The sequence below is a fragment of the Crocodylus porosus genome, unplaced genomic scaffold (genome assembly GCF_001723895.1).
Source record: "Crocodylus porosus isolate Cpor-Errol unplaced genomic scaffold, CroPor_comp1, whole genome shotgun sequence".
Classification (NCBI taxonomy): Eukaryota; Metazoa; Chordata; order Crocodylia; family Crocodylidae; genus Crocodylus; species Crocodylus porosus.
In genome coordinates, this window is record NW_017728920.1 from 8,820,237 (window position 1) to 8,847,663 (window position 27,427).

The 27,427-nt window shown below is 44.5% G+C and overlaps 1 protein-coding gene across 1 annotated transcript in view; it reads left to right on the forward strand.

Moving 5' to 3' along the window:
• LRRC20 (leucine rich repeat containing 20) overlaps positions 1–27,427 on the forward strand; it is a 161,433-nt gene that overhangs the window by 68,027 nt on the left and 65,979 nt on the right. Inside the window, exon 3 of the mRNA XM_019538556.1 lies at positions 11,143–11,310. Within this exon, the coding sequence (XP_019394101.1) occupies positions 11,143–11,310 (168 nt within the window). The remainder of the gene's footprint in view (positions 1–11,142; positions 11,311–27,427) is intronic.

Sequence of the window (27,427 nt, forward strand, 5' to 3'; positions counted from 1 at the left end):
CTCTTTACTACTACCTTTGTGCATCCTTCATCCGACTCTTGATTTTTGCTTCTGCTTCCTGATTTGCTCCTTATTTCTTGTTTTTTTTGTCTTCCATAATGTCCACTCCGCTCTCTTAAACCACCACTGATGCTGTTCTAGGTTTCAAGAACTCCCTTCTCCTTCTCCATCTCAAGGCTCTGTCAGTAACTGGCCCCACACCGCACCCCCCATGCTCCTGGCATCAATCAAAGCAGTAAAACTGGGCTTCTACCCAATCAATACACTTGGCTTGGCTTGGCTTGGCTTGGCTTGGCTGAGTGCTGCTGATGAGAACCTACCACAATAGTAGGTTAGTGCAGCCCATCTGAACAAGATATATGGTAGTGCCCATTAAGCACAGTCCCACTCAGTGCCAGCTCTTTCAAGTCATGGTGAGCCACTACATTGCATACATTTTTACTTCCTCTTCACTCCCACAGCTGAGCTGTGCCTTTCTTTTCCATTTTTAATGATTCCTGTTTTTTCACCAGCCTTAAATGTCTGGTGAGCATCACCAAACGGGGACTCAAACAGTTTCATAGTTGATAGGGTTGGAAGGGACCTGAGCAGATAGAGTCCGACCCCCTGCCATGAACAGGAAAGAATGCTGGGATCAAATGACCCTAGCTAGGTGATTATCTAGCCTCCTTTTGAAGAACCCCAGGGTAGAAGCGAGCACCACTTCCCTTGGAAGCTGGTTCCAGATCCTAGCTGTCCTGACGTTGAAGTAGTGCCTCCTGATGTCTAGCCTGAACCTACTCTCAATCAACCTGTGGCCGTTATTCCTAGTTACTTCGAGTAGTACTCGGGGGAACAGGGCCTCTCCCATTTCCCATTGGTCCCCCCGGTAAGTTTATAGATGGCCACCAGATCCCCTCTCAGCCTTCTCTTATGGAGGCTGAACAAGTTCAGGTCCCATAGCCTTTCCTCATAGGGCCTGCCCTGCTGCCCCCTGACCATGTGAGTGACCCTTCTCTGGACCCTCTCAATGCTGTCCACATCCCTCCTAAAATGCGGCGCCCAGAACTGGATGCAGTACTCCAACTGCGGCCTGACCAATGTCACATAGAGGGGGAGGATCTCCTCCTTGGACCTGCTTGTGATGCATCTGTGAATGCATGACAAGGTCTGGGTAGCCTTACTGACTGTGTCCTCACATTGGCGGCTCATGTTCACCCAGAATCCCTCTGTTATCCCCTCTCAACCTGTCACATAAGATTTGTGTGGTCCTGCCCTCTATGACGTGAAGCTGGACCAGGTTGCCCTGCACCTTATCTGCATATAAATTTGTCAAGCTTCCCAGGACTCATGACAAGAACACCTGCTTCCAGACATGGGGTAGGGGGGAGGTAATTAGCACAAAGATCCTTTGGCAGGGGGTATCTGGAGTACACTCACATACTGAGCAGTGCTGAGTGTTGTGGGGTCATCATGACTTAAAATGCTATTGACTCTGGTGGGCTCCAGCCCAATGAACTATGTGGTAAATCACAAGCCTTTGGCACTGGACTAATATCAAGCCTCTTGAAGGCTCAGATCAAGCATGCTACATATAAGTTGGTATCAAAGTGCTCCTCAAAAGTGTGTTTATGGAGTACCTATGCTAAAACTGGAGAAGTTTCAAAAGAGGTAAGCTGCATCAGTTCTGGATGCATGGGTACTACATGCAAATTGCTGTAGCCATGTTTAATTTCAAGGTTATTGTTTTTAAATTTGCTCCTCACTTCTATGTGCTCAGGGACAGCAGGATCTGGCAGTAAGGAGAGGGAGAAAGGGCTGTTGGTAAAAAGCGGTAAAAAGTTTGGGGGAAGCAAGGAGCTAAGAGCTACCTGACCCCCAAAATTTGTTTCCCCTGCTGTAGCAATAGAAGAGGAACAAATTAAAGGCAAACCTCTAATAATTAAATTCTATACCAATATAAATCTCAGACCCAACTCACATGCCCACAGTGGCCCAGGTGGCCAGGCTGCACCTGAGCTGGCCTGCCTTCCAACAACTGGAAGTGTGCAACCAATTGGCCGGGAACCCCAGGGCACCAGGCCATAAGCATGCCACAAGCAGAGGCAGGGGGAATGTAAGCTGGGCACACTGGAAGTGAGCCTAGCTGTTCTCACCCCTGCCAGAGTTCCCAGGGAAGAACTGGATGTTCTCCCTACTGCAGGAGACCAGAGAGAGGTGCCGGATATCCTCCCAGCGGCAGGTAGGCAACCTGCTACTCTCCCTGTGGCAGAGGGGTAAAACAGCTGCCTTCATTGGGGCCAGGAAGTCTGGGGTAATCAGAGACATTCTTTACCCCACAAGCACCCCAGAGGCACTGCAGGACCCTCTCCTGGCAGGTGAAGCTAGGCAGCCCACAATTGATGGGGTTTTTTTGTTTTTTTAACTGAAGCAATAATTATAACATTGAGTTTTTCTGTTAACATCCTGTTTAATATCTGCATGAGCTACTGCATGAAGTAGGTCATAGTAATTTGTCAATATGTAAATGACTGTGGGTACATTTATTTTAAATCAGTTTATTTCAAAGTCAGTATATTTTGGTCAACTGCATTTTGAATTAACAAGGCTTCCCTGTATTAGTTCAGGTACTGTTTTCTAGAGGAAGTTGTGCCACCATATTTCAAGCCACCTTCCAGTTTTTTCCCCATGTCATGCTATATTTATACCTCTCCTCCACACTTTATACTTTGCTTTTTAGCCTTTGAATTTATCTTCACTTTTCCATTTTCCTAAATATTTCAGTTCTCATCATTACTGTTTTTGCCTTTTTTCTTTCCTCATGATATTATCTCTTCCATCTTTCCTTTTTATCTCACTCTAAATATTATTGAGTCCCACGCAAATCCACTTGCATATTTCTAGTTTTGTGACTTCTCCTTCCCTTATGTTTGTACTTTGGTATCTTCTTTCTACAGCCCATAACAGTTTACCATTCAATATTATGGTGTTGCTTCTCACTCTCTGTCAGTCTCAGGCCGAGATTTCAGGGTTCTTTCCATTAAGTTTAGTTTCTCAAGGATTTTAAGGTCTTTTTTCTCCTTTATAATGTACTGCTATTCTTGATGCATGAAGATAAGTTTAAAAGGAGAATCCCATCTGTATCTTATATTTACATCTCTGGGGGGTGCATCTAACTGTGCAGTAGCCTGATACTGCCTCACTTAAAAGGCATTTGCTGATGCCACTGCGCAGTAACTCCAGTTACTGTGCATTTATTTAGTACTTGCTCATAAAAGTACTGAATAAATGTGCAGTAATGACTGTGCAGTAGCATCTTGTGCTGAGAGATGCTGTAATTTCACTCAGTTCTTTCCTTTTCTTTAATTTGCCTGGGGACAAATGGAAAAACTTGTATTTTATATCCTCCCAGAGTAGGATTATAAATCTCTCTCTAGCCTCCTTCAAAATCTGCTGCTCTTTCTCAAAACCATGCAAATGTAGTACTATATCCCTTGGCTTGTTTGAGTTAGGAGAGTGTAGCAAGCAATATGTGCTCTGTTTACAAGGATGGTTGCTTTTGTTTTTAGCTAGAGGAAAGAAAGGAATTCCTGCTTTAGGTATTCTGTTGGACCTCCCTTTTCAGGGTTGCCAACCCAGTTTTATTGACAATCTGCAGACTTTTTACTGACAACCAAGCTTTTTTACTGACATACCTTTTATAACAATTCTGCACAATATGTTAGTTTGAGTCATTTTCTAGTATCTGTAAATACAGGTACTAGAAAAACAGTGAACCATACTGCACATGTAGACGCTGACTGGGAACAAATTGCTCCTGGTCAGTCTAGGCAGCAGAGGGCCACGGGGAGGGGGCAGGGAGACCTGTCCCAGCTCAGCAGCATGTTGCCTGCCAGTCGTGTGGAGATTGGGATGGACCCTGATCTCCAAGTGGCTGGGAAGCAGCTGCCTGCCCAGCTGGGACAGCTCCCCCCTCTCCTCCTCATGCTGGGAGCCAACCTGATCCACCCCAACCCCGGCTGGGATGGAGCTGGCTGCTAAGCCAGGACAGCTTCCCCACACCCTCCAGAGCTTGGGGCTAAGCCTCTGTGCCCCTGCCAGCCCAGGCCTGGCTCCAAGGGAGTCGAGCTTCCCCAGGTGCTGCAGGGCAGCAGAGCAAGGCAGGAACAGCCCTGGCCTGCGCTGCTCCTGTAGGACTGTTTGTTGCCAGTGGGGGTGCACGGGTAGACATGCACCAGGGAGTGCTTTAATGAGCCTGAATTTTCTCTGCAGAAAATTCAGGTGCATTAATTGCATGTATAGACATGCCCAGGATGGCTCAGTTCTTCTCTGTCCCTCCACATCCAGCTTCTTCAATCAAACTCTCATTTTCTTAGTTTTTATGGACAGCTCTGTTGTTTTGCAGACTTTACAGACAAGGGTTTTCAGTCCTCTTTTATGGACTGTTGTTGTTTGTAACCCTTTCTCTTTTTCACAGCTTCTGGGAGTTCTCTTATTTTTATGTTATTTCTTCTGCTGCAGTTCTCTAACTCTTCAATTTTCTCTGCAAACTCCTTTTCTTTCATTTTAACCATCTTAATTATATTATGCAGATTTACTTCTAATTGCAGGTTTCTCTCCACCTTTGTCACTGAGTCTGTGACCCTGCCGCAATTTCTTTTATTTCTGCTTTGATATTATCAAATTATGCCTCCATATAGGATTATAAAGCTCTGATTTCTGAGATTAATTCACCAAAATTCTTTCAGGTCAGAGGGGTTGTTTTGTCTGTCTTCTCTATTCTTCCTGTTCTGTTTCCCCATACAGCAGCTATTTTTGACTTTGCAGATCCTTCTGAATTAGTATCTTTTAGCGAGTTTCTTCTGAGGAAGCTGCTTCTCGGATCAGTTCCCTTAAGTAGGTTATGCATTCTACACACAGGGGAAAATCCTTCTGGGGAGTTAAGAGGGTCAAGGATCAGAGATGTTTTTAGAAGATGCTCTCTTGGCAGACTAGTTCCAGGTAACCATCCACTATGGTGATGTCATGTGATACCTACATTTTTTCTAATAAAAGGATAAATTGACCTGGTTCTCTGAACTCTTCTTTTCTCTTCAACTTACTAACCTTCAGGAATCATAACAATGGGAAAAGCCAACAGCTTTATAGAACATTTTCTTAATGTTAAAGGTTTTTGTAAAGACTGAAGGAAATAGTTTGACTTGTACAAGAAATACTTCTATTAAAAAGTAAGGTTTTAACCTAGAAGGTTGTTTTATTTTTGTTTTGTTTTTTAAATAAAATTGACAAATGTCCCCTTTGTTCTGGCAACCTCTTTTTCATGCTTCTTTTTTGCATCCTTCCTTTTAAGAATGCAAGTCATCTTCCAAAACAGAAGTATTCTGCAAAGTTAACAGGTGTCCTTTATAGTAAAGTCCTATCCATCCCAATGGATGAGTGAACTATTCTAGTATGAGTTTGTGTGTGTTTGGACAGTATTTACCCTTATATCTATCATCTACTACTTGCAGTACGTTCTCAACTTATGGATAAAGCTCTAATCAGATCTTTCTATACAAAACACAAATCACTATAACTAACACTGTGGTTCATGTTTCAAAATAAGGTCTAGAAAAAGGTAGTATACATGAAGTGAAGCTCAATAAGAGTTCTAAAAGCTGTAATTCAGAATACATATAAACACGCTGGGGGTGGTTTTCATACTGAGAGAAAATTTTCCTTTGTGACTTGTCCCTGGGTGACAGAAAGCAGATCCCTTCTTATGGTTCTTTAGCCTGAATGTTTTATAAAATCATAATCAAAAGCATAAGCAACATTGTTCTTGTTATTAACTACTGTGAATGAAAGCAATTGCAGACCCAAAATCTCATTCCAAAAATCTTGCAGAAAGTGCATTATTCTTGACAGATTAACTCTTCAGGAAAATACCTGATAGGTGTAAGCAAACAAATGAACAGACATTTTGTACAAAACCTGAAGCCATTGGGTTTTTTTTTAATAGGATGTCACTGTTGCTATTTGTTTTATGTAGAATATCTTTGGATGCTTCAGGGATAGGTGTCTGTATAAAACACTTACGTTGAACTGCACGGGTTGGGGAAGGGCAGAAGGCTTTAGCTTATTTCATTAGCAGTCAGAAATGTTCTTATGGACATCTCTAACTGTCCCTTTCAGCCAACATGTTTATCTGACTCACATATGTACTGAGAAAATTAATTCTAATAATGCAATGGCTCATGCTGTAAGTCTTGGTAATCTTTTATTGGCAATCTTTTACTGAACCAACTGTATAGTTGGAAGAGATGTTAGGCAAGGGTACAAAGTACCCTTCTTCAGGTCCATAAAAATCAGAAGTCTCTAACTGAAGAAAGGGTGTTTTGTTTTTTAACTCTATTGCCATGATTTCTGAATGAATCGCTAATTTTGGGAGTGGAGAAAATCACTGATCACAGCATGGTAACTCCATTTTGCTTGAATTTCAGTCTTTGATCTGTTTTATGATCACTTCTTTAGCATTGGATACTGCACTTACTAAGGCATGATAAAATCTTGGGCTGAAGTCAACAGAAAAACTCCCTCTGACTTCAGTAAACTTAGGTTTTTATCTATACAAATACAATATTCAGGTATCTGCTTCAGGATAAGCCTTGATGTCTTTCTTAAACTTTTAAATATTTCTAAAAGTACTGCTTAATGATGAATGCTGGAAGCATCGCATCATAGCAAGCAGTCCTTGCCATCAAATTAGCTTCCTGAGACTTCAGTGGGTTTCTCATTAGTAAGAATACTAAATGAAAGTAGTCCCCTCTGTAAGTAGTGTGTCAAAAAGCCAAGATTTCACTGCAGGAATGAAGCTCTTAAAATTAGAAAACTATTGGAAATGTCCCCTAGCTGAATCCTGATAACTATAAAAGCAGACATTAATTTTGCTTCTTTTCTACCCACAGTTTTAATGCCCTCCAACATAGCAGCTTAATGATGAGTTTAATTCCACGTAGGAGATGCCAATTTTTACAAAGTTCTCCTGCCATCACCTGGGTAACTGTGGCACATTTTGAGCACATGGTTTATAGCAGTATAGTATGGTTGGTTTGTCTATCTAAAAAGAAGACATGCAACACCAGCTAAAATAGCTCTACTTATGGGGACCAGGGTTTGAGAAACTGCAGGTGCATCTACACATTTGTTAATGTGCCATAGTTACAGTGTATTCACTTTAGTATTTGGATAACCAAGTACTAAATCAATGTGCAGTAACTGGCACCACTGCACAGTACCACTGGCACGCAAGTGTCTACAGATGCTAACTGCAGAGTAGCCTAATACTACAGCACAGTAGCATAATTACACAGGTTTTGCCCAGCATGCTACTACACAGTGTTATTAGGCTACTGCACAATTAGTGTGTCTTGTGTAGATGCACCCCAATGGTAGGCACACCATCTTCTACCATCCTCACCCTGCCACACCACTGAGGGTTTGGAGAAGGTTCTTTATATCATGAGTCGCCCTGGAATCTGGCATTTGTGTACACAGAACAGCTCAGGAGTGGGTTGCACATTAAGTCACATTTACTGACCCTAAGATTGGGGCTACTGGGCACCTTGTAGCCCATGGGGCATTTTGGCATCTATGGCTCTTTTACCCATGCTCTTTAACTTTGGTCATATCCTCTATGGCGGGGCGGGGTGGAGGGCACAGCAAAGTTTGGTGTTAAAGTTGCTCTGAGATTTCCCCAGATTCAGAGACTGGTCAAAGAATCCTTTGAGGTGGCTTATAGCTGCTCTGCAGTGCAAAACAACTTCAGTTGGATTAAAGATCTTCTTGTCTCACTTATGTCTTATATGCATAATATAGGTATTTAAGAGGATGTTGCATGTTCAAAGAAGATAAGGTTTCAGTCAAGCCGTCTGAAGGTAGAAATGCCAGAATTAAGGTTGTCTGCACATTCTTTAATTAAATGATTACAAGCAATTCATTTCCAGAGAATACAGCTCTTTCCTCATCCTTCTGTAATCTTGTCAGATTATTTCACCCTTCTCTTCTGCATTGTTTCAGTATAGGGGAGATCTCTTTTGTTCTCAGTTCTTATAAACTGCATAGCAGTAGCCCCTGAAAGACGGACACAGCAATTTTAGATAAGGTCCATTCAGTCACTGCAGTCCTGGGCAGTTGGGATGACATGTGTGCAGTCATGTGGTACTTAGGCACTTCTATGTAATGCAGCAGACTCAGTGCAAATAGTATCTTCATCAAATTCAGCTGCCAAATTCTGAAAAGTCTCTACTGAGCTTGTGGGGGTGAGATGGATAGCTGAGAATGTTAACTCATGGTAAAAGGCACATGCCTGTCATTGGAACGGTCTCCCTTCCAGATTTCAGATTCCTTCTGTAAAGCATATCCTTTGTTGGAATCTGATTGCCCATGTTACTAATTTAGCTGAAATCTGTTTATTGAATCCAAAGGGTAACAGGAGTGGTATGGTTATATTAAGTGAATGTCTTAAAGTACTGTAATAAAATACCAACTATATATATTAGATGACAGTGTTACAATACTTATTAATGACTGTATAATTACGGTGGCAAGCACTTGATCAGAATAAGTGAGAGAGATTATAGCTGTCTCATGCTGGCTGGCTTTAGCAGATGAGGTTATTGTAGCAAAATGCCATCCTCCACACACACCCACAGTTCCCCCACAAGCCCCATACCCCCCAGCCCTCCACACCTCTCTAATATACAATATACATTTTGAGCTATTATGTAATCACCTCTATATACATGATGCAAACACACACACAAATCAGGACAAAAATATCTTTTAAAAATAAAATTAAAATATGTTATTGTAAATGTTTGATTTTTAGTATATGATTTAGTTTTTTTCTGGTTCTAAGATAGCAAACCCCCTTCCCAAAAGGACAAGGGGAGGGACTTCCAGTGGCAAAGGTCAGGGGTTCGGGGACGGGGTTTCCAGTGCCAAGATGGCAACCGCAGGCAGGGCACCTGTCAGGGGGCAGGGCTACTCTTGCAGCCCTTGAGAGCTCACCAAAACTCGCTAAGCAGCCCTCTAGCTGAAATAATTGCCTGCCCCAGTTTTATCCCTCTAGATTTCCCATTATCTCATTTCCTTCTAAGTTCCAGAAACTAATCATATTGGGCACTAAGAGAAGTGACATTTAACATGCAATTGACCCCTTAAAAATGCTCTACAGCTGTCTCATGGCAGAAGTGCACAGCTCCAGAGCACTTTAAAAGTGTCCCAGTGCAACAGATTAACCCTTATGTAATGGGGTTTCAGATGAAGGCACTCCAAAGCCGAGTATTTTCATTAAATTATGTCTGAACGGGGCTGAGCTGATGTAGCCAAGGCTTGCCTCTGGTGCTATCTGCAGAATTGGAGGGGAGACAGCTCCAAGCTGGAGTTTTTTCAGCCTGTGCTGGGGGCTCCAATCCACCATCCCCCCTACCCTCAGCCCAGGCTAGACAAACCCCAGACCAGAGCTCCCTCCCCTTGCTTCTCCCCCTCCCATCAGAGAGCACTGGAGTTGGGAAGGGGAGAGGTAGGGCTAGAGGGGAGAGGCTGTAGACATACAGTTCCTCCTGGATCGGCTCCAGAATGGAGCTCAACCTCTCCCCCTGCGCCCCCCTCCCCATAACCAACAAATGTCTGTTGGGCCTGGGGGTGGGGGTGGGAGGGGGAGTTACAGCAGGGATCTGCGTATCTGTCAGTGCCCATCTAGACCCAAACTTCCCTACATAAGTGTCTTATTGCCCCAGAACAGTGAAACCTCTTTTTACTTTTGCTGTCCTGTTTTGATGAGTTTCACCCACTTTGCTCCTACATTAATATATGTATGGTTCATCATACTCCATCCTGACAACGTTTGTATCTTGACTGTCTGTACATTTGTCTGTCTCGCTCCATCTTTTTCTGAAATTATGGGTTCCTGAAAGATTGTCATGTTTGTACCTGACACAGGCGACTAGTAAGGAGGGCGTGGGGGGGCACATGCCCCCCCTGAGATTGGCCCCTGAAAGTGCTGGGGAGTCCACTGATACACCCCAATTCAGCACCACTCGGGACTGAGCCAGGCATGGAGCAGATTCCCACCGGCCTGGTTGTATGGCTGGGGACCGCACTATTTCTGTACCCAACCCAGCACTCTAGAGCCTGCAGTGTCAGAGAGCACTCTGGCCAACCAAAGCATTGCCCCACCTCCCTCCTCCATGCAGCCCTTCTGTCCCCCTCCCTACCTGTAAAGAGCATGCTCCAATCCACCAGCAGAGTTGCGGTTCCTGCTGCTGGGAGGAAGGTAAGCATGGGGCTTTTGCGGGGGGAGGAGGAGGCTGGCACAGGGAGGGGCAGCCCAGGGGGGTAAAGTTCCTCCCCCACTGCCCCCAGTGTGCTCTGCCTCCCCAGACTCAGGAGGCACTAGTCGCCCATGGTACCTGATGTGATAAAACATCCCGTCATCTATTACATAAAGTATATTTCATCATTCCTATTAGTGTCTCATCAAAATAGGTGTGACTGTATCTAGTAAGATAAAGAAAATATTCTTCTGAGTAATAGGTAGCTCATTTCTGTTTAAATTTTTCAAAAAATTCTGACAAATTCAAACCGTGGAACATTTAGGACAAAACAGATTGTTCTGCAAGATATAGGCAATTAAAAACAGGGTTTTATAATGGAAAGGGTTGGTCAACCTTTACTATAAGCATTGCTGCCTGAATTTTTTGTAATTTTTTTCTTTTTAAATGACCCAGAATATAAAATGACTTTAAATAACTTACAAAGTTGTTTGGTTTGTTTTTTTTTTACCACTTCACCTGTTCTCAGCAGCAGGAAGGATAAGGGTGAAAAATATTTTCATGTTGTGAAATAGGAATTTTAGGCACCTTGAGGATAAAGCTATTGTGATCTAAGGCTACTTTATTCCTAAAGAACACATCTGCAAGGGGAGAGGATTTTAATATTTTGTAATTTGTGTATATTGGTGTCACACCTGGAGTTGACTTATCTTGACTTTTCTGAGCGTCTCCCTGGAGACATGACCTCAGAGCTGTTGTGGTTTCCCTGGTGGGCTTTTTGCAGTTATTTTTTTAACTTTGTGATGTCTCTTTGCCTTTTCCTTACTCCCCACCCCCGAAATTGCAGAACTTAACCTGGAAGGGAATTACCTGCATCGCCTGCCAGAAGAGATCAAAACCCTGTTACATCTCAAAGCCATCAACTTGTCTAAAAACAAGTTTCGACACTTCCCTGAGCAACTTACTGCCTTGAAAACTCTGGAGACCATCAACCTTGAAGAAAATGAGATTTCAGGTAACAGATTCCAGCAGGAGAGTGTATAAGGATCAAATGCCTTTACATTAAACAACAATGAAGCACTCAAATGTCATGGAGAGCACTTACTTTACCAGTAATCTTGTTTCTTGGGTTCAAAGCAGCATTCTGGTTTCTGTTAAGGGAGGTTGAAATCTATTCTAGCAGTTTGTCTCTGTTTTAAAAAAAAGTCACAATTCTCATTTTATTTCATCATAATTTTCTCCAAATCAACTAACTGTGATACCACATGCTAAGGAGTGTGGGACATGTACAAAACAAGCATGCTACATACTGAAATTAGTAATAGAGCTGTTCCTGCTTACGTTGTGTTTAAATTAAATGCAAGTATTCTAGATGTAAGCAGCACAAGAAAAAGAAAGCTTTAAAACAGATCTGGTTTACCTGAAGAGAGGCTCATAAGAAAATACAAACATAGCATTGCCACTCAAATGTGACTCCTTTAAAAGCTGAATGGCTCAACTGGCTGGAATGGCATGATTTTCATCACAATCTATATTACTGATAATGCAACGGGATTATCAATATAATATTTTGTTTCACATTTGTTATGTGTACACAGCAGTCCTTCAAATATGGAAAACTAAAGACCATGAGCATTAAACAGATAATAGAGAGTACCTGAAAATTTGATCTACCAGTTTCGTATTCTTTGTAGCACTGGCTCTCAGATTTTTTCCTACTGTGTCCCCTATATTGCCAAAAAAAAAAAAAAGTTACAGCCACAAATTAAGAAGGTTTTGCAAGCAAAGGAAATGACAAGCTTTCAAAGTTAGTCTTACTTACAATAGTGGTAAATCTTACTTATTATCAGGGATCTTGGTTTTCCATTTGCTATGAAAAAATGTGGTAACACCCAGATTTTCTCACTTTAAGGAGCAAAACGTGGGAAACAGTGAGTTTTGCTTTGCAGGCAGTTCCATCCTGCAAGGGGCTGTGGGGATCAGGAGGAGGGTGGTCAGGCAGGGGGTGCCATTTGCATGTGCCTGCACTTGGCTGCCAGGCAGTGTGGAGAGCAGCTCCCACAGGTTAGTCAGGGAAAGGGGATTGTGGCCCCCATAGGGAAGGAGGGAGGGAGTCAGACAGGGCTGGGGCTGGGGCTGCTGCTCAGCCCGTGCTGTGCATGGGGCTTGGGGCCTGGGGCCAGAATGCTTGGCCACAGGGCCCAGGTGGGGAGTGGGACAGAGCCCCAGGTGAGTCATGTGGGGGCCCAAGTGGGTCATCTGGGGGCAGCAGGGTGGCTGTGCACGCTCTAGGGGGGACATAGGGGGCACATGCCCCAAGATTTGTGCACAGAGCAGGGACAGGCTGCCTGCTGTGGGTTTAGGCTCCTGCCCTTCTGCCCTCTCCCTGGGCCTCTGTGGCCCAGCAGGCGGGACCCAGCATGGCAGGGCAGAGTGGGATGGGGAACCTTGGTACTGCCACCATAAGCCCCATGCTGCCATGCAGCCCTACTCCCTTCGCACCCAGCAACACAGGCTGGCAGTACAGAGTTCTGCCCCTCGCTGCTGCTGGGCAGGCAGGGCTCCCTCACCAGGGGGTGCAGAGGGGGCCATGGGTTTGGAGTGAAGGGCACCAGCAGGGCTGGGGGTGCTGTGGATGGGTAGGGCACTGGCATATCAGGGCTGCTCAGTGCCACAAAATGGGGGGGGGGGGGATGGGACGACAGCTGCAGCCGGACCACACATTCTGGTGAGCAAAGAGAGTAGGGGGAGCTCTGATTTTTCCATGGTTAAAAAAACCCCCAAATCAAATGCCAGAATTTACAGGTACTTATAATTTATTTTATTATAATGACTGAGGCACTGATAGGTTTCCAGGTTGCTTTAAACCCCAACCTTTCACCTTTTTAGGTGAGGACCATGAACCAGCAGAATGCAGACCAGCAGTGACTGGCATACTCAGTATAAAAAAAGGCTGGCTGTGAGTTCGCAGTATGCCAGTCACTTCTAGTCTGCTGTTTGCCGGTCCACAGTCACTTCCAGTTTGGCAGCCAGCCCCTCGCAGCCTGGCACCGGGCTATGGCCTGGGGGTTGGGAACCCCTGCTTTAAATTAGAAATACATCACTAAAATATTGTGCTCAACTGATACATATACGTGGAAAAACGCTGATTTGTGACTTTTTTTTTTAAATCAGAGAATTTGTGATTTAAACAGAGAAAACCAGGATCCCTACTTATAATAGTGGTTAAACCAGCTATTAAATTCATTTAAAATAAATCAACATTAGGGAATTATACTGTACAACATGTTTTGGAGTTTGATTTCCAGTGCTTTCAAGTGGCTGGGCAGAATTCTTTCTTCAGACTGGTTCTCCTGCTGGCCAGTATTATTTTTTGGCACTTCTCTTACCTCTTTGGCCGGGCTGTTTTCCCCTTTCTACACAGTGGCTTTTCCCTTTACTTCCACCAACTCACTCACTCCCTCTTCCCCTTTTTTTTCTTGCTAGAACCTGTTTTATCTAACCAGCATTCTTCCAGAATTGTGCTGTTGAAATTTTTAGGCTGATTTTTTTCAAAGCTATCCAAGATAACTGGACATTCAACCCCTCATTGTCATACAGGTCTCCCAAGGGGTCTATGACATACAGCCTTAATGTTTTTCCTTACTTTTGGCTTTACCAGGATTTTGGAGGATTCACATTTTTCTTTTGGTACTAGAAGGGGAAACTGCGGCTTTGCTCTGTCCCTACGCCCTTTTAGTTAAAAAAGAGTTTTAATGGCCTCTGGAATAAGCCATCTCCATCCCTCCCTTGTCAGATAGACAGCTTCTATATGACTTAGTTGAGGAATAAAATGGGGAAGCTAATGGCTATATTAGTTCTACAGAGACTTCCCTCAACAAGGGATGTGTGGAGTGCATATTATCCTTTCCCTCTTTGGCTCTGAACAAGGTCTTTGGGAAGGAAAGATGAATTTTAAATTGCATAGTTCTTATATGTGAATTAGATTTTTAAGGTTGCTTGCCGGCCAGCTGGCAAATTAGATTCTTGTGCTGTTACACAAAGAGCTGTTAGAAGCATGTTTTGAAAAGGGTTCATTGGAGATGGTCTGGTTTTTTTTATTTATTTAATGAGAAAGAAGGAATATATTCCTGTTTTTTCTCCTTCCCCCAATTATACAAAGGCAAAAATAGTTGCAGAATTTTTCCCTGGTTGTTTGTTTGGCCAGATTCAAAATGATAATGGTGCACAGAGTCATGAATGCCTTTAGGGTTATTCCTCATATTTCTCACCTTAGAAATTGCAAACACAGATTGGTATCAGGAGCTTCCATATGTGTACAATTGCTTTGTTATAATAACTAAAGTAACTAAAGCCAGAGACTGCTCATTTTAAAGAAAACTGTGTATGGCCTTAGTAATACATTTGGCAGTATCAGATATAGTTTCAAAAAGAGAACCTGATGTATTGAAATACAATGCCAACTCTGCTTTGGCATATTAGTCTGGTTTTTGTATTGTCATGTTTTAACTCCTAAACCTGAAGTTTTCTGCTAGCTTGGTCAGATTGTGACCTTTTCCCACTGGTGAGCATTAATCACAGGAAAGAGTAGTTCCATTGAAGTTCTCTGGACATCCATTTTTAACATCAGTTGTTGCTCATCAGTTGAGTAAGGGGCTCACAATCTAGCCCTGAATGTGCCAGATATCCTTCCAGGGCTACATGTTCAATGCAGATCAAGAATATTTATAAGGGTTATATTAATTTTCCATGCCTGTTTTCTTATGTTAGGCCTATATCCAGCAATTTGTCACTGAGGTGAAAGGAACTGTCAGACACTAATTCCTCTAGTCGGCTCTCATAAGTTCTTTGGCTCTTTCTCCTTTCCTTCCTACGCTGCTTTCAAGAAGAGATCAAAAGGACAAAAGTACTGCACTAAATATGAGGCTAACTTTTATATCAACACTTGGATTTTACCTCTTCAAAATTTTAAATTATCAAACAAAAAGAAAATACAAAGATACAGGTTTGAACCTGATTGTATTAGATGTTTTCCTTTCAAATTCTATCAGATAAAAGAAACCATTTTTCTGGAACTGGAATGATCTGAAACCTTGTCTCTCATTGTTGAGTATGACAGAGGGTTGGTACGCAGAGGAAGCACAATCAAGTTCCAACAGGAGCTGTCATTAAAAATGATTGAAGTGAAGCAGCTTACATCATTGGTGATGCTATTAGTTATTGTCCCATCCTGCAACATCACATACTACCCTTTCCTGGGCTACCATACAGCTCTCCTGCTGCCCCTTCTTTCCTGGCACTGGGCCTCTAAGTGGAGAAATTACCTTAAATCATAACATTGCATATAGGGAAAGTAGTGTAGTCTAAAAGAATGAAATCTAATTACAGGTCAGGGAGCCCTGCATTTTTGCTCCTGTTTTGCCACTCAATCACTGTGCAGCCACTGCTCTGTCTCATCTGTAAAATGAGTGATATAACCCTTTACTGTATTGCAAGGTCAGCGTCATCAGGAAACAGATTCTGTCATAGCAATGAACCTGCAAATTGTCCAGAAGCAATTAGTCCAGAAACAACGGCATGATCTTATCATTACCCTCCTTGAAGAACTTGGGACGTTATGCTTCACTGTTTCTTGACTGAACAAAAGTGATCTTTATTGTATGCATAAATTGAGTTAATATGTTAGCAGGGTTTGTCAGGAAATGCACCCAGATGTGGTCAGGGGAGAGTATGGATTCCATTAGTGACATCTACTGGTATGTGCTTCAAGGACAATAACAAGCAGAGGAACAATCCACTTCAAAGTGCACCTCTTCTCTTCTGAGCCATTGGAATCAGCTTAACTAAACTCAAAGAACATAGACAATGAAAGAACTTAGGCAGGATTTAGTAAGAGGTAGGCTCTGTGAAAGGACTAGAGATGGTTTAGATCTTAGATGAAACACCACTCCATTTAAAATGAAACACTGCTCCACCAGTTGTGTTTCCAGGATCGGATTGGCCTGCTTAGGATTCGTAGTAAAACAAACATTATGTTTAAAAAAATCTTGTTCTCTTTTTTTATTCTTGCTGTTACAATAAAGCAATAGTTTAAAAGAGGCTGTTTGGGGGGACAATATATTAACCACAATTTGTACAGTTTGTGAAGTCAGAAGTCATACCAATTCCCCAAGTAAAATAAGATGTATTGGCAAAAGGACTCTAATACTTATATTGTTTTTATATTACGGCTTTTGCCAATATAAGAATATCAGTAAAAACCACATGACTCAGCCAACAGTATTAGCAGTAAAAGTTTCTAGTGTAGACTTGGAGTTGCACTGTCTGGAGGAAATGAGATACTTTGCAATAAGGTATTAAGATTACGCAAAAGAGCAAGTCTTCTCTACCACTTTGCTTAGTGTAGAAAATGAGCCTGTTTCTGAATTCAGTTAAATGCAATTGGTTTTTCATTTGTACATCAAGGATATGAGTCTATTCTGCTGGTAGAAAAAAATTATGACCAAAAGCCATGGAGCCCTTGAATTTCCTCAAGGATAAATAAAGAAACAAAAGAATTCTTAGCTTTTTCTTCCTTATTCTCTTGGCTTGGCTTAGCTTGGCTTGACTTGACTTTTCAAATGCTTGGAAGGGTCTTTCATGGTGTGGATGTTTCAGAAAAAATGCAGAGTAGAGGAAGATTTAAAGCTGTGCCATTGATTTAGGCAGTCAGGTGTAGCAGCACCTGCATAATGCATGGTTAAACCCTATGATGCTTTGCAGAGGTTTGTAGATTTTAAGCCTCAGCTTGACAGGTTTCACCTTCACAAAGGCCTGGCATGCTTTTAAGTTGAAAGAAATATTGGGAACATACAAGGTCTGTTTCTTACAGAAAATACTTTGTTTTCTCACTTTCAGTGTTGGGCTTCCCATCCCCTCTGAATGCATTAAATAAAATGGCCTTGCCAGTGCTATCATAAAAATGGCACTGTTTATTTTCCAGTGGTATCTGCATAGGTTAATTCTACAAGGGCCAAGAAGTCCCTATGGCAAATTTACCCTTTTGATGTTTACTGATCAGTACTGACTCAACTCCTGTTCTTCCTTCAGCAGCTATATGGAGGTCTCCCATCCAAGCAGTGTTGTTGCTTGTCACAGGGCAGGGACCCAGGAGTGGCCGTGATCTCTCCTGGCGCCCCCTACTGTGCCAAGTTGTCTGTCAAGCACCCTCGTTCTCGCCCACCACGTCTTAGATGGTATCTGTATTCTAAGGGAGGCTGCCTTCTTGTCCCCTTGGACACGGTGCTCTTATTTATCCTGGTCCCTGTTCTGTGTAGAGTGATTTGGTGCACCCAGCCCTATGGGCTATGCATGGCTCCTACCACCCCTTATACCACGCCCCAAGTCTTTTAGATGTACCGGACGTTGTTGAGTCAGTTTCTATAGCCCGTGCCCTTGCAGACGTCTTCCAGTCTCGCCTCTGTACGCTCGCCCTCTCCGGGGCTTCTCCCTGAGCTCACGCCCTCTCCGGGGCTTCTATTCTTGTGCGCCCCCTTGGCTATTCGCCTATGCACCCTCACGGGCACTCCCTAGCTTCTCCCACGGCTGCTGCCCGCCCTGGGCCTTTTCCCCATGGTTCCCACCGCCCACACTGGGGCCTGTCTCCGCGATCCCGCTGCCCGCACTGCCCCACTGGGGCCGGGATCTATACAACCCCCAAAACGCAGCACCCTCTCCGGTGCCAGGAACCCCCACGCTACTGGGGAGCTCCCATGAGGCCTCCTCCAATCCCTACAGCCTCACCCAGTCCTCCAGTATAACAACAAACAAAACCATCAGCCAATTGGCCCCAACTCAAACTCAAGCCTCCTGGCTAAAACGTAAACCCTAAGCCCTCTGGCTAATCAGCATTTCCATCCCTGCCAGGGGCTCCTCTGGTATCCTCACCCATAAGCTGCCTGGGCCATCAGGCTCCTCACCTCAGCCTGCTCCCACAGAGCTCCATCTTCCGCGACTGTCAGAGGGGAACTGCCTGCTTGGCCTCAGCTTAGGCTGCTTATATAAGCTGGGCCCTGCCCCGTTCCGGTCAGCTGACCAACTGCCATTGCCCCAGCAACCGGCACCTGTCCTTCCCTCTAGGAGCAGGCACTTCAGTGCACTGCAATACTGCTTAAGGCAGAAAATTTATCTGGCTCTTCCCCCATCCTTGGAAGTTAAAAATACATCTGATTCAGACTGATTGTGTGTAGCCGCTGGGCCTCGACCAGCCACTCTCGTGCAGCTCTCGCTCGAGTAATTGGTGTTAAGCGCCTCACGGGTTCATATCTCTGCCTGAGCTGTTTTTTTCCAGCCGAGTCTTCAACCCCATGCTTGCTTGCCACGATTTGTTGGACCTCAGTGTCCGGGGTTGTTCACCGGGCGTGCTCGTTGACTCGCAGTTCTCCTGGCAGTTACTCACGGGGATCTGCCACCCCTACACCCTGGCCTCATGCCTCCTGTGGAGTGGTGTCCAAATGGCCAATGCCTTTCTCCTGGGACCCCTTAAGACAGGGCCACCCCAGGGGCTCCGGTACTGTCTACCTAACTTAAGGACCCACTTCCTTCTGATATCTTTGGAGCCCGGGAAGACAAATCAAAGAAGAAAAAAAAGAAAATGCTCTAACACAATCCCTGGGCTCCCTGCCCCTTTAACTTCCCTTCTACACCTCCTGGCTCTAAGGGTCACAGAGTGCCTTATCCCTTAGATTGTCTGGCTCCCTGCCTACTCCAAGGCACCTCCAGGTCCGGCGGTGATATCCACCCTGACAGCAATCCTTCTGGGGTTTCCCCGTAGTCCTCCTTTCCTGGGTCGGGCTTCTTCAGGTGTCCCACTGTCCCTGTGCTTCCACCTGCAGTTCATTCCATCTCCCCGGCTTGTTCCACCACTGCCTTCGAGTGATGCTCCTGGCGTCCCTTTGTCGTCCCATCTGAGGCGCCGTCAAGGTGATCCTCCTCTTCCTGCCTGCATTTGTCCCAGCTGGTCCTGCTCCCCAGGTTCCACAGCCTGGGACGCCTCTGCTGTCAGGGTTAGCCACAGCTCTGCTCCCTGATTCCCCGCTGGCTCCACAGCGTGCACCACCATTTTTATCTTCGCCGGCCAGCGTTTGGTGCTGATGTCACCGGCTGGCCGCAGCTGGATAAACAGGCAGCTGACGAGCTGCACGGGCTTTGCCTTCTGCCCCTCGTGTGCTGCATTCCGAGCTGCTGGTTAAGTATTCGTCCTTACGGTGCATCCCGGGACATTGTGATTATTAAATTGCCAAATTAACATGTTCTCCCTTTCTTAAATGGGCATTGGCCTGCCAAGTTATTGGTGACTGTTTTTTCTGCTTATGTTTTGAGGCACAGACACATGAGCACATTTAATGATCTCCTTCTACTCCCCTACTCCTTGAAATACTGTAAACAGGATTTTTATAAATCCTTGTATCCTGCTAGCTGATCACAGAACAGAATGTGATCAGAACAGATTGCTAAAGCTAGTTTGGGTGGAGTAACTAGTTTATGCAGGCAGAATAAGCTCTTTCATATGTCTAAACAAATAAAGTAAATAAAGGGATATAATTCTGTTCTCACCTGCATAAACCAGAACCAGGAATCACGGGCATACATGGAGCCTGTGTAGTTAAAATGGTACATATTTGGTGAAAGGAATTCAGCTGGTGATGCACAAAGAAAGATGCTTCCTGTATACGATCACTGTTACATGGTATTTTTAATCATAGCAAAATAAGGCTGGAAGGGGCCTCAAAAGTCCAATTCCATGCTCACAGCAGGATCATACCTATCTAAACCATCCTAGTCAAGTGTTTGTCTAACCTGCACTTGTACTTCCAGTAATGGTGATTCCACTGCCTTTCAAGGCAATCTTTTCCAGTGCTTAACCATCCTTATAGCTAGATTTTCTAATAATCCAACTTTGTTGAAGTTTAAGACCATAACTTCTCATCCTGTCCTTTGTAGCTACAGAGATTAATCTGTCCCCATCTTCTTCATAATCCTTCATGAATTTGAAGATTGTTACCAAATCCCTCCCCCACAAGTCTTCTCTTCTTCAGACTAAATAGTTCCAAGTCTTTACAAGTAGGGGTGCACCGATAGAGAGTTTTGGGGCTGATACTGATAGCTGATTTTTAAGGAGGCATATTGGCCAATTCCAATCTGATTTGTGATACAGCTGCATCCAGCTGGTAAGTCTGTTGTGGTGGAAGGGGCAGAGGGTGGGCGGGAATGGGCATGGGGGGCAGATCAATGCTCCCCACAGTATAGGAGGGAGTGGAGCTAGTAGACATGGAGCTGCAGCTTATCCAGGAGGCACGGACTGAGGGGGCAGATCCTGCTGCTGTGCGTACTCTGGGAGGGCATGGGGGGGTGGTATACGTCCCTCGGATCTGTGCAAGGTGGAAAGGACAGGCTGCAGCTGCTGGCTGGAGCCAGGGCTACACCAGGCTCTTCTTGGCAGGGGCTGGGCTTAGGGCAGGCGGTGGTGGTGCTGGGAGGAGGCTACGGGGGGCGTTGCTGCCACCCTAAATTTCACCATACCCTGCCCCTCCCCCCCAGTCCTCTCCCTGGCTCTTCCTGGTGCATGGGTGGAGGTGGGCATTGAGCCAGGTCTGTGCCTGGCTAAATCTCTAATTGTTTTTGTTGCTCTTGTCTGGATACTTTCCAACTTGTCCATGTCTTGAAATTTGGTGCCCAGAATTGGGCACTGTACTGCTGTTAAGGCTACACCAGTGCTGGAGGGACTGAAAGAATCACTGTTAATAACTTTTGGCGTGCCTTTTCATACATCCTAGCATGCTATTGATTTTTTTTTTTTGCAAAAATAGTGCACTGATTTGCATTTAGCTTGTGATCCTCTTTTGTAGTATAGTGGTCGAACTAATCATTTTCCCAATTTGTATTTCTGCATTCGATTGTTCAGTTTGTTATTGAATTTCTTATTCAAAAAGATTTTCAAAGTAATTTTGATTACTAATCTATCTTCCAAACTGCCTACTACCTCACCCAGCTTCGTATCATTGTAACAGAGAGGCAGAGACTCCTCATTACTATAAGGGAAAATCAACAGTAGGGAGAGCCCCAGGTGGCCTAGGTTGCTCATTATGGGTTACAGGAGAAGGACAGACTGCCAGGATCTTAGAGGTTGTGAGCACTTATTGCAAAGTAAGCTGCTCTGCAGTAGTATAATAGGGCTGAGCCAGATTGGGGCTGCAGAGCATCTATTGCAGAGCTAGCTTCTATGCAGTAGTATCATGGGGCACATCCAGGCTTGGATAGGTGGGGTATGGCAAAAGCTTCTAGCCTAGCAGCTATAAGCTGTTCTGGAAGGCAGTCAGTCTAAGTAGAAACACCTGTGGGTGGTGGGGAAGGTACTGACCAAAAGAGGCAGGGCTTGGGTAGCATATAAACCCAGGACTAGAACTAGGGAGGCAGTCTGGCCCAGAAGGCTGCCAGAGAAGGAGATCTACACTAAGAGGACTGGAGCTGAGTGACTTACTGGGATCTGCCTGATATCAGGGCTAGGGACAGACATCAAAAAGCCTGACCCTGAATTGATTCATTCTTTGCAGGTTAGTCTAACCTGGCTAAGCTAAATCAGTCTTGTAATCAGACAGATGTCCCAGAAATGGAGGCACATGCCTGCAGTGGCTCAGGCTAGAAGTTGGGGGGGGGGAGGCAATAGAGCAGCCCTCCCTTCCTTCTGGAGCATGGAGCTGAGGGAGATGTGGGCAGGAACCCCGATTAGCCCAGTAGGGAATTGATAACAATGTTTATCACCTAATTAAGAAAACAACAGAGGGACATGGCTACTTGTTGATGACTACAGTTCCATGCTGAATCAACAGGTAGAATCATGTGGTCTGCTAGCTAATAAACAGACACCTCTTCAGCAAAGCACAGGGGAGGGGGGAATTCCTGCTCAGCAGGAGGTGTGGGGTGGGGAGCTGCAGCCAGGGAGCAGAAGGGAAGGACTAGCCCTGCTGTGGAGCATAGAGCCCCACCCAGCCAAGTGAGCATGCTGGGGGTGTCTGGTTTATCTTAAACCAGCAAGGGGTCTGAGATAGACATTGCATAAACTGGTTTGAGCCAAACCAGTTAAATTTAATAAACCTGGTTGAATGTAGTTTCTCAAACTGGTTTATGTGCACTGAACATCTGTTCTGTTACAGGTTTAAACAAGTTTCTGGTCACTTAAACCGGTTTATGTGTAATGTCTTTCCCTAGCCCCTGATTTCTAGAAGAGCTAGTCCAGTGTTCCTTGGGAATTTTTGGGCAGTCTCCCAAGTCTTTTTATTTAAAACAGCTTCAAAGGCATGGCTGGTGAGCAGGGAGAGCAGGAACCAGAGGGGCAGCAACTGCCAGGTCCCCAAGGTGTACCACAGCTATCCCTGGGACCTGGGATTTCTACAATCATCTACAAATATACAAAGTGTGTATCTGGTGCCCTTCTCCAAATCCTTGATGAAGAAACTGAACATTAGCAGACCTTAGACAGCCCCAATTGATAGTTCTTCCCAGTTAGACACAAACCCATTAATGATCCACCAGCTGTGCACCACCTTACATTAGTTTCCTTTTCTTACCTATAAAAAAAAAAAAAAAAGTCATGGGAGATAGTTTCTAAAGGCTTGCTAAAGTCAAGATATATAACATCTACTGCTTCCCCGCCATTGCACAAGGACCATCACCCTGTCATAGAAGGAAGTCAGGTTGACTGAGCATGACTTGGTCTTGACAAATCCAAGATGCCCACTCCTTATCTTGTTCTAAATTTCCTGAGACTAACAGGTTCCTTCATAATACACTCCAGTATTTCTATGGGTATCAAGGTTAGACTGACATGTCTGTAATTCTCTAATGTATCATTGTTCCCTCTTTTAAAGATGGGAACTATCTGAGTATAGTTATTGGAAATCTCATAACTTCCATGAGTTCTTAGAAATAATAACCAATGACTTTGCAATTTCTATGGCCAGTTCCTTGAGTACCCTAGGAAATGTGACCTTGTAGGACTTGGGGGAGTTGTTTTGAGTGGCATTTTTGGGTTTTGTATGTTTGTTGGGGAACTGGTTGATAGAAATGTAAGAGCATAGATTATAATTTGTGACCCACAACCTCTTGTGTGAGACTTGCAGGATAATGTCTTACACAGAAGACCTCTGAGACCTTACAGTTTTATTTTTGAGTGTTGTTCAGAACATTATGTTTCTGGAAGGTAAATAGAATTTGTTTGATCCTCTTCTGAAGTGTTTCTAACAGGTTTGCATTTCCATTTTTACAGTTTGTTTTCTAGCAGTGCATTAATCAGGACACCAACATCAAACACATTATCCAGGGAACTGAGTTGTCTGACCTTCTTGGGGGAAGAAAATGTCATAAGCAAACAAGTGCTGTCTTGCAACTGTCAGTAATGAATTTCTAAAGAAAAAACTAGGACATTCCAGCATTTTCCCATTATTATTAAAGTGGTACAAAGGTCCACACAAAATGATCTGATCAAATTTTTATATTGGGCCCTGAATGCATTTATAGCAGCAACAAAGAACTGTTGTTTGTTTACAGTCAGCACTGCATCAATTCAGATAATTTTTGTTGCCACAGGAGTTAAAAACATTTTTTTAATTGAAAAATAGAAAGTGTAAAGCCTGTCAGAGCTGAATGAACTAACAGAGAAATGATAATAAGGTGCAGTGTTATGACATCTAACTCTTGTGCTTCTGGATGGATATAAGCCACTTGAAAATTTCCTGGAAGGAAAGGCTCTCTCAGATAGACATGTTGTTGCATACTTGCCCATCATGGAAGCTTATTTTAGCATCCTCTGAAAAATATTTGGTAGTTGCTACTGTTGTAGACTGAATAGCAGAATAGATGGAGCATTAAATCAGACATTGTGAGTGTGTCTACATCACTACAGCAGAGTGATTTAGCCTGCACAGCCCCAAAACAACCTGTTTCCACTTGCATTTTACAAACTCAAAAATGCCCACGTGAGGCTGTGCCAGGACTATTCTTAGTGGGTGCTCTCAAGTAGGCTAAAGACTGAGACTTCACAACTGGCTGCAAAGAGAGACCTTGGAGTGGCCTCCGTGCATGTCTGTTTTGGAGCATTCAAGTAGCAGAAGGTGTAGCCATGACCAAAGTTTGTTACTGCTGCAGTATAAACCTGTTCATAGAGGCTTCATTCCAAGAGCTGTCATTCCAGTCCCTTTGACTAAGCATTAATTTTGAAGTCATTATTACAAATATTTATGTAGGTACTTACTAGGCTTTGTAGTAGACTCAATCTCACTGAATCCTCTGACTCTCAAGAAAAGCTCTCTTTTTCAAAGTAGACTGACTTATTCTGGCATTCTCTTTCTAGGTGAGCAGCCCACACAAAATGTATTGAATGTTGAAACTAATACAAAGAGGAATCGTCCAAGGGATGCCAATTAGAACAAGCCAATAGAATCGGAACTCCAAAAGAGGCTAATTGGATGGGGGATTCAATCTACAGATGTAGATTACAACAATTATCTACAGCAGGCTAGGAGAAAATATTCCTGTTTCCTCATTGTTATCAGGAAATATTACTGGACTTTGCATAGTTGAATCTGAAGATGAAACAACAGGAGAGAACTGGCTGCATTGTTGATAGCCCTATCTTTGGCAAGTAACTGTTTGTTCATTGAACAGGACTACATTACTGAGTAAGTAATGAGAAGAAAAAGTGTTCTTGTACTCTTACTTTCCCCTGTATTATTCCTCCAGGGTATGATGAGTAAGTAGGCTTAGCAAGATTTGGTTTAATTGGTAAACATTGATAAATGTCAATGTCATTTCATACTCATAGACCAACAAAAAATATTTCCATCATTAATAGTCAAAAAGAGAAGAAGGAAAGAACAGAAGGGAATTGTAGGACAGAGTATAGAGGGTTGGTCTCTCTGAACAGGAAAACAGCAGGTGGCCTAATAATTTGTTAGTTAAGCAATTAGCTGCTAGTTCACAGGTGCCCAGAAGCAGGTGGGAGGGAGATGACAGGCTACTTAAACACCTACCTGAAGTCCAGAGGGGAGGTGAGTGTATTTGAACTGGACTGGAACCTGCAGTATTGGAGGAAGGCATGTGAAACAGTGGTGGGAAGTGCTGGAAGTGCTGCCACTTTAAAGACTGGGCCAGGGAGGGGCAGGTGCCTGATGAGGGCGGCCATTTTAAGGCCCACCTCCCTAAGCTGAGGGTAGTTTGTGATCAGCTAGCAAGGGAGAAGCCCCTCTCTGCTGAGCTCTGCCAGGAATACCTTGGAGGTAAGGGTGAGGTTATGGGGATGGCTTGGAGGCCTCATTGATCCTGGGCATGACCTAAAACTGCAGCCTGCCAAGGCAGGACATGGGGCTGTGCAAAATGGCTGTGTTTTGATTTGGTTTCAGATTCAGCTGTTTTAGAGGACAGTGATTCATTTCAGATCATTGTCCTGTTTCGTTTTGGCTGAATCTGTTTCAGAGGTTCATCTCTGCTGAATCTCTTCTGAACCTGTTTTGAATGGGCTACAAGGCAAGCTTTGCACAACCCCACTGCCCAGCGGGGCAGGGCTGGAGGCTGGGAGCAGCAGGGCCCTAGCAGGGAGCAGGACAGGGCTGTGGGTGGTTTATCTGGGGGAAGGAGAGTGCTGCTGCCCTCTGTGCGCAGATCTCTGATCCCTGTAACACTGGGTTGTGGGACAGGGAAGCAGCATAGAGCAGTGAGCAAGACTGCTGGTCCCTTCTGCATGACTTGGCTCCACAGGGGGCAGAGATCTGCACTGGGGGATCTCCTCACCACCACTGCCTGCCCTGCAGTGCTCCAGATCCCTGCTCTCTGCGGAGCCAGGTCTCGCAGCAGGGCACTGCTGGTCCCTGCCGTGCAACCTGGCTCTACAGGGAGCAGAGATCCAGGGCTACATGGGGCAGGCAGTGGCGGCGAGGAGACCCCCAGTGCAGATCTTTGCTCCCTGTGGAGCCAGGTTGCGTGGTAGGGCAGCAGCTTACAGCTGTTTCCCTGCAAGCCCAGTTCTAAAACTAAAATTTTATGAAACATTTCTGAAATGTTTTGGATGCCTTGTTTCATTTTGGAGATGTTTCTGTGCCTTCCGTTTTGGTTCTGATTCAGTGTTTTGGGCACCAAAATGGCCTGAAACACCTCTGAAATGAAATGGCTGCCAAAATTTCTCACAACCCTAGCAGGAAGGTCTAGTGGGGCTGCTGGTGGCGTGGCAGTCCTCATGTAAATACCAGGAGTGATCACCACCATGGTGGAAGGTGGGTCGGGGCACCTTAACTTCAGTCCCCACCTTCGGGTGGGTTATAAAATGCAGGGAAGGCCAGGTGAGCTTCCTGAAGAATCTGAGCCTGCTAGGGTGAGGGATCCCATGGGGCCAGGCATGCTTTGCGAAGCATCTGAGTTGGGAATGTGGGACCCCTGAACCCTGTGAGCAGGCAAGCAGCTTACACCTAACCCGAGGTACCCGACTGGAGGGATTAAAAGGGCCAGGGGCCCACCATTAGGGATACTCAGAGAGCAAGAGGCTCAGGATCCCAGCTGGCCTGAGACGGGTCCAGGGCCTAAGGGGGAGCTGAAGATTTCAGAGAAGGGATCGCAGGTAATGGGTGAAGGGTGTGGCTGAGTTTAGCTACCTGGGATGCTATCTGTGAGGCTTGGGTGGCAAGTGTAGAGGTGGAATGGAGCTGTGGATAACTTCCTAAACATCGGAGTTCAAAATGGGCAGCCTCTCGCCTGATTAATATCCTAATATTATTACATCAAGGCATGGCAGGTGAGTGAGGTGGGCAGCTGGCCATAGACAGGAGGCAGGCTGGTGCTTGCACTGAGCGTGAAAGCTTGCCCCTGTCACACTGAGGACATCTCAGCTGCAGAGAATTGGGAAGAGACTGTGGCGAAGCAGCCTACTGGTCAGACTGCTACATGGAGAGAGACTTCAATTAGAAAGGATATAAGTGTTGATGTTTTCTTGGCCTCTTATTATTTTTTTGCCATCATGGGTGTGGAAGATTTTTATGTTGTTAATTTAAATCAATAACAATCAAAATAAATGCTTGAAAATAAACATTGATATTATCCGTTAAAATTAT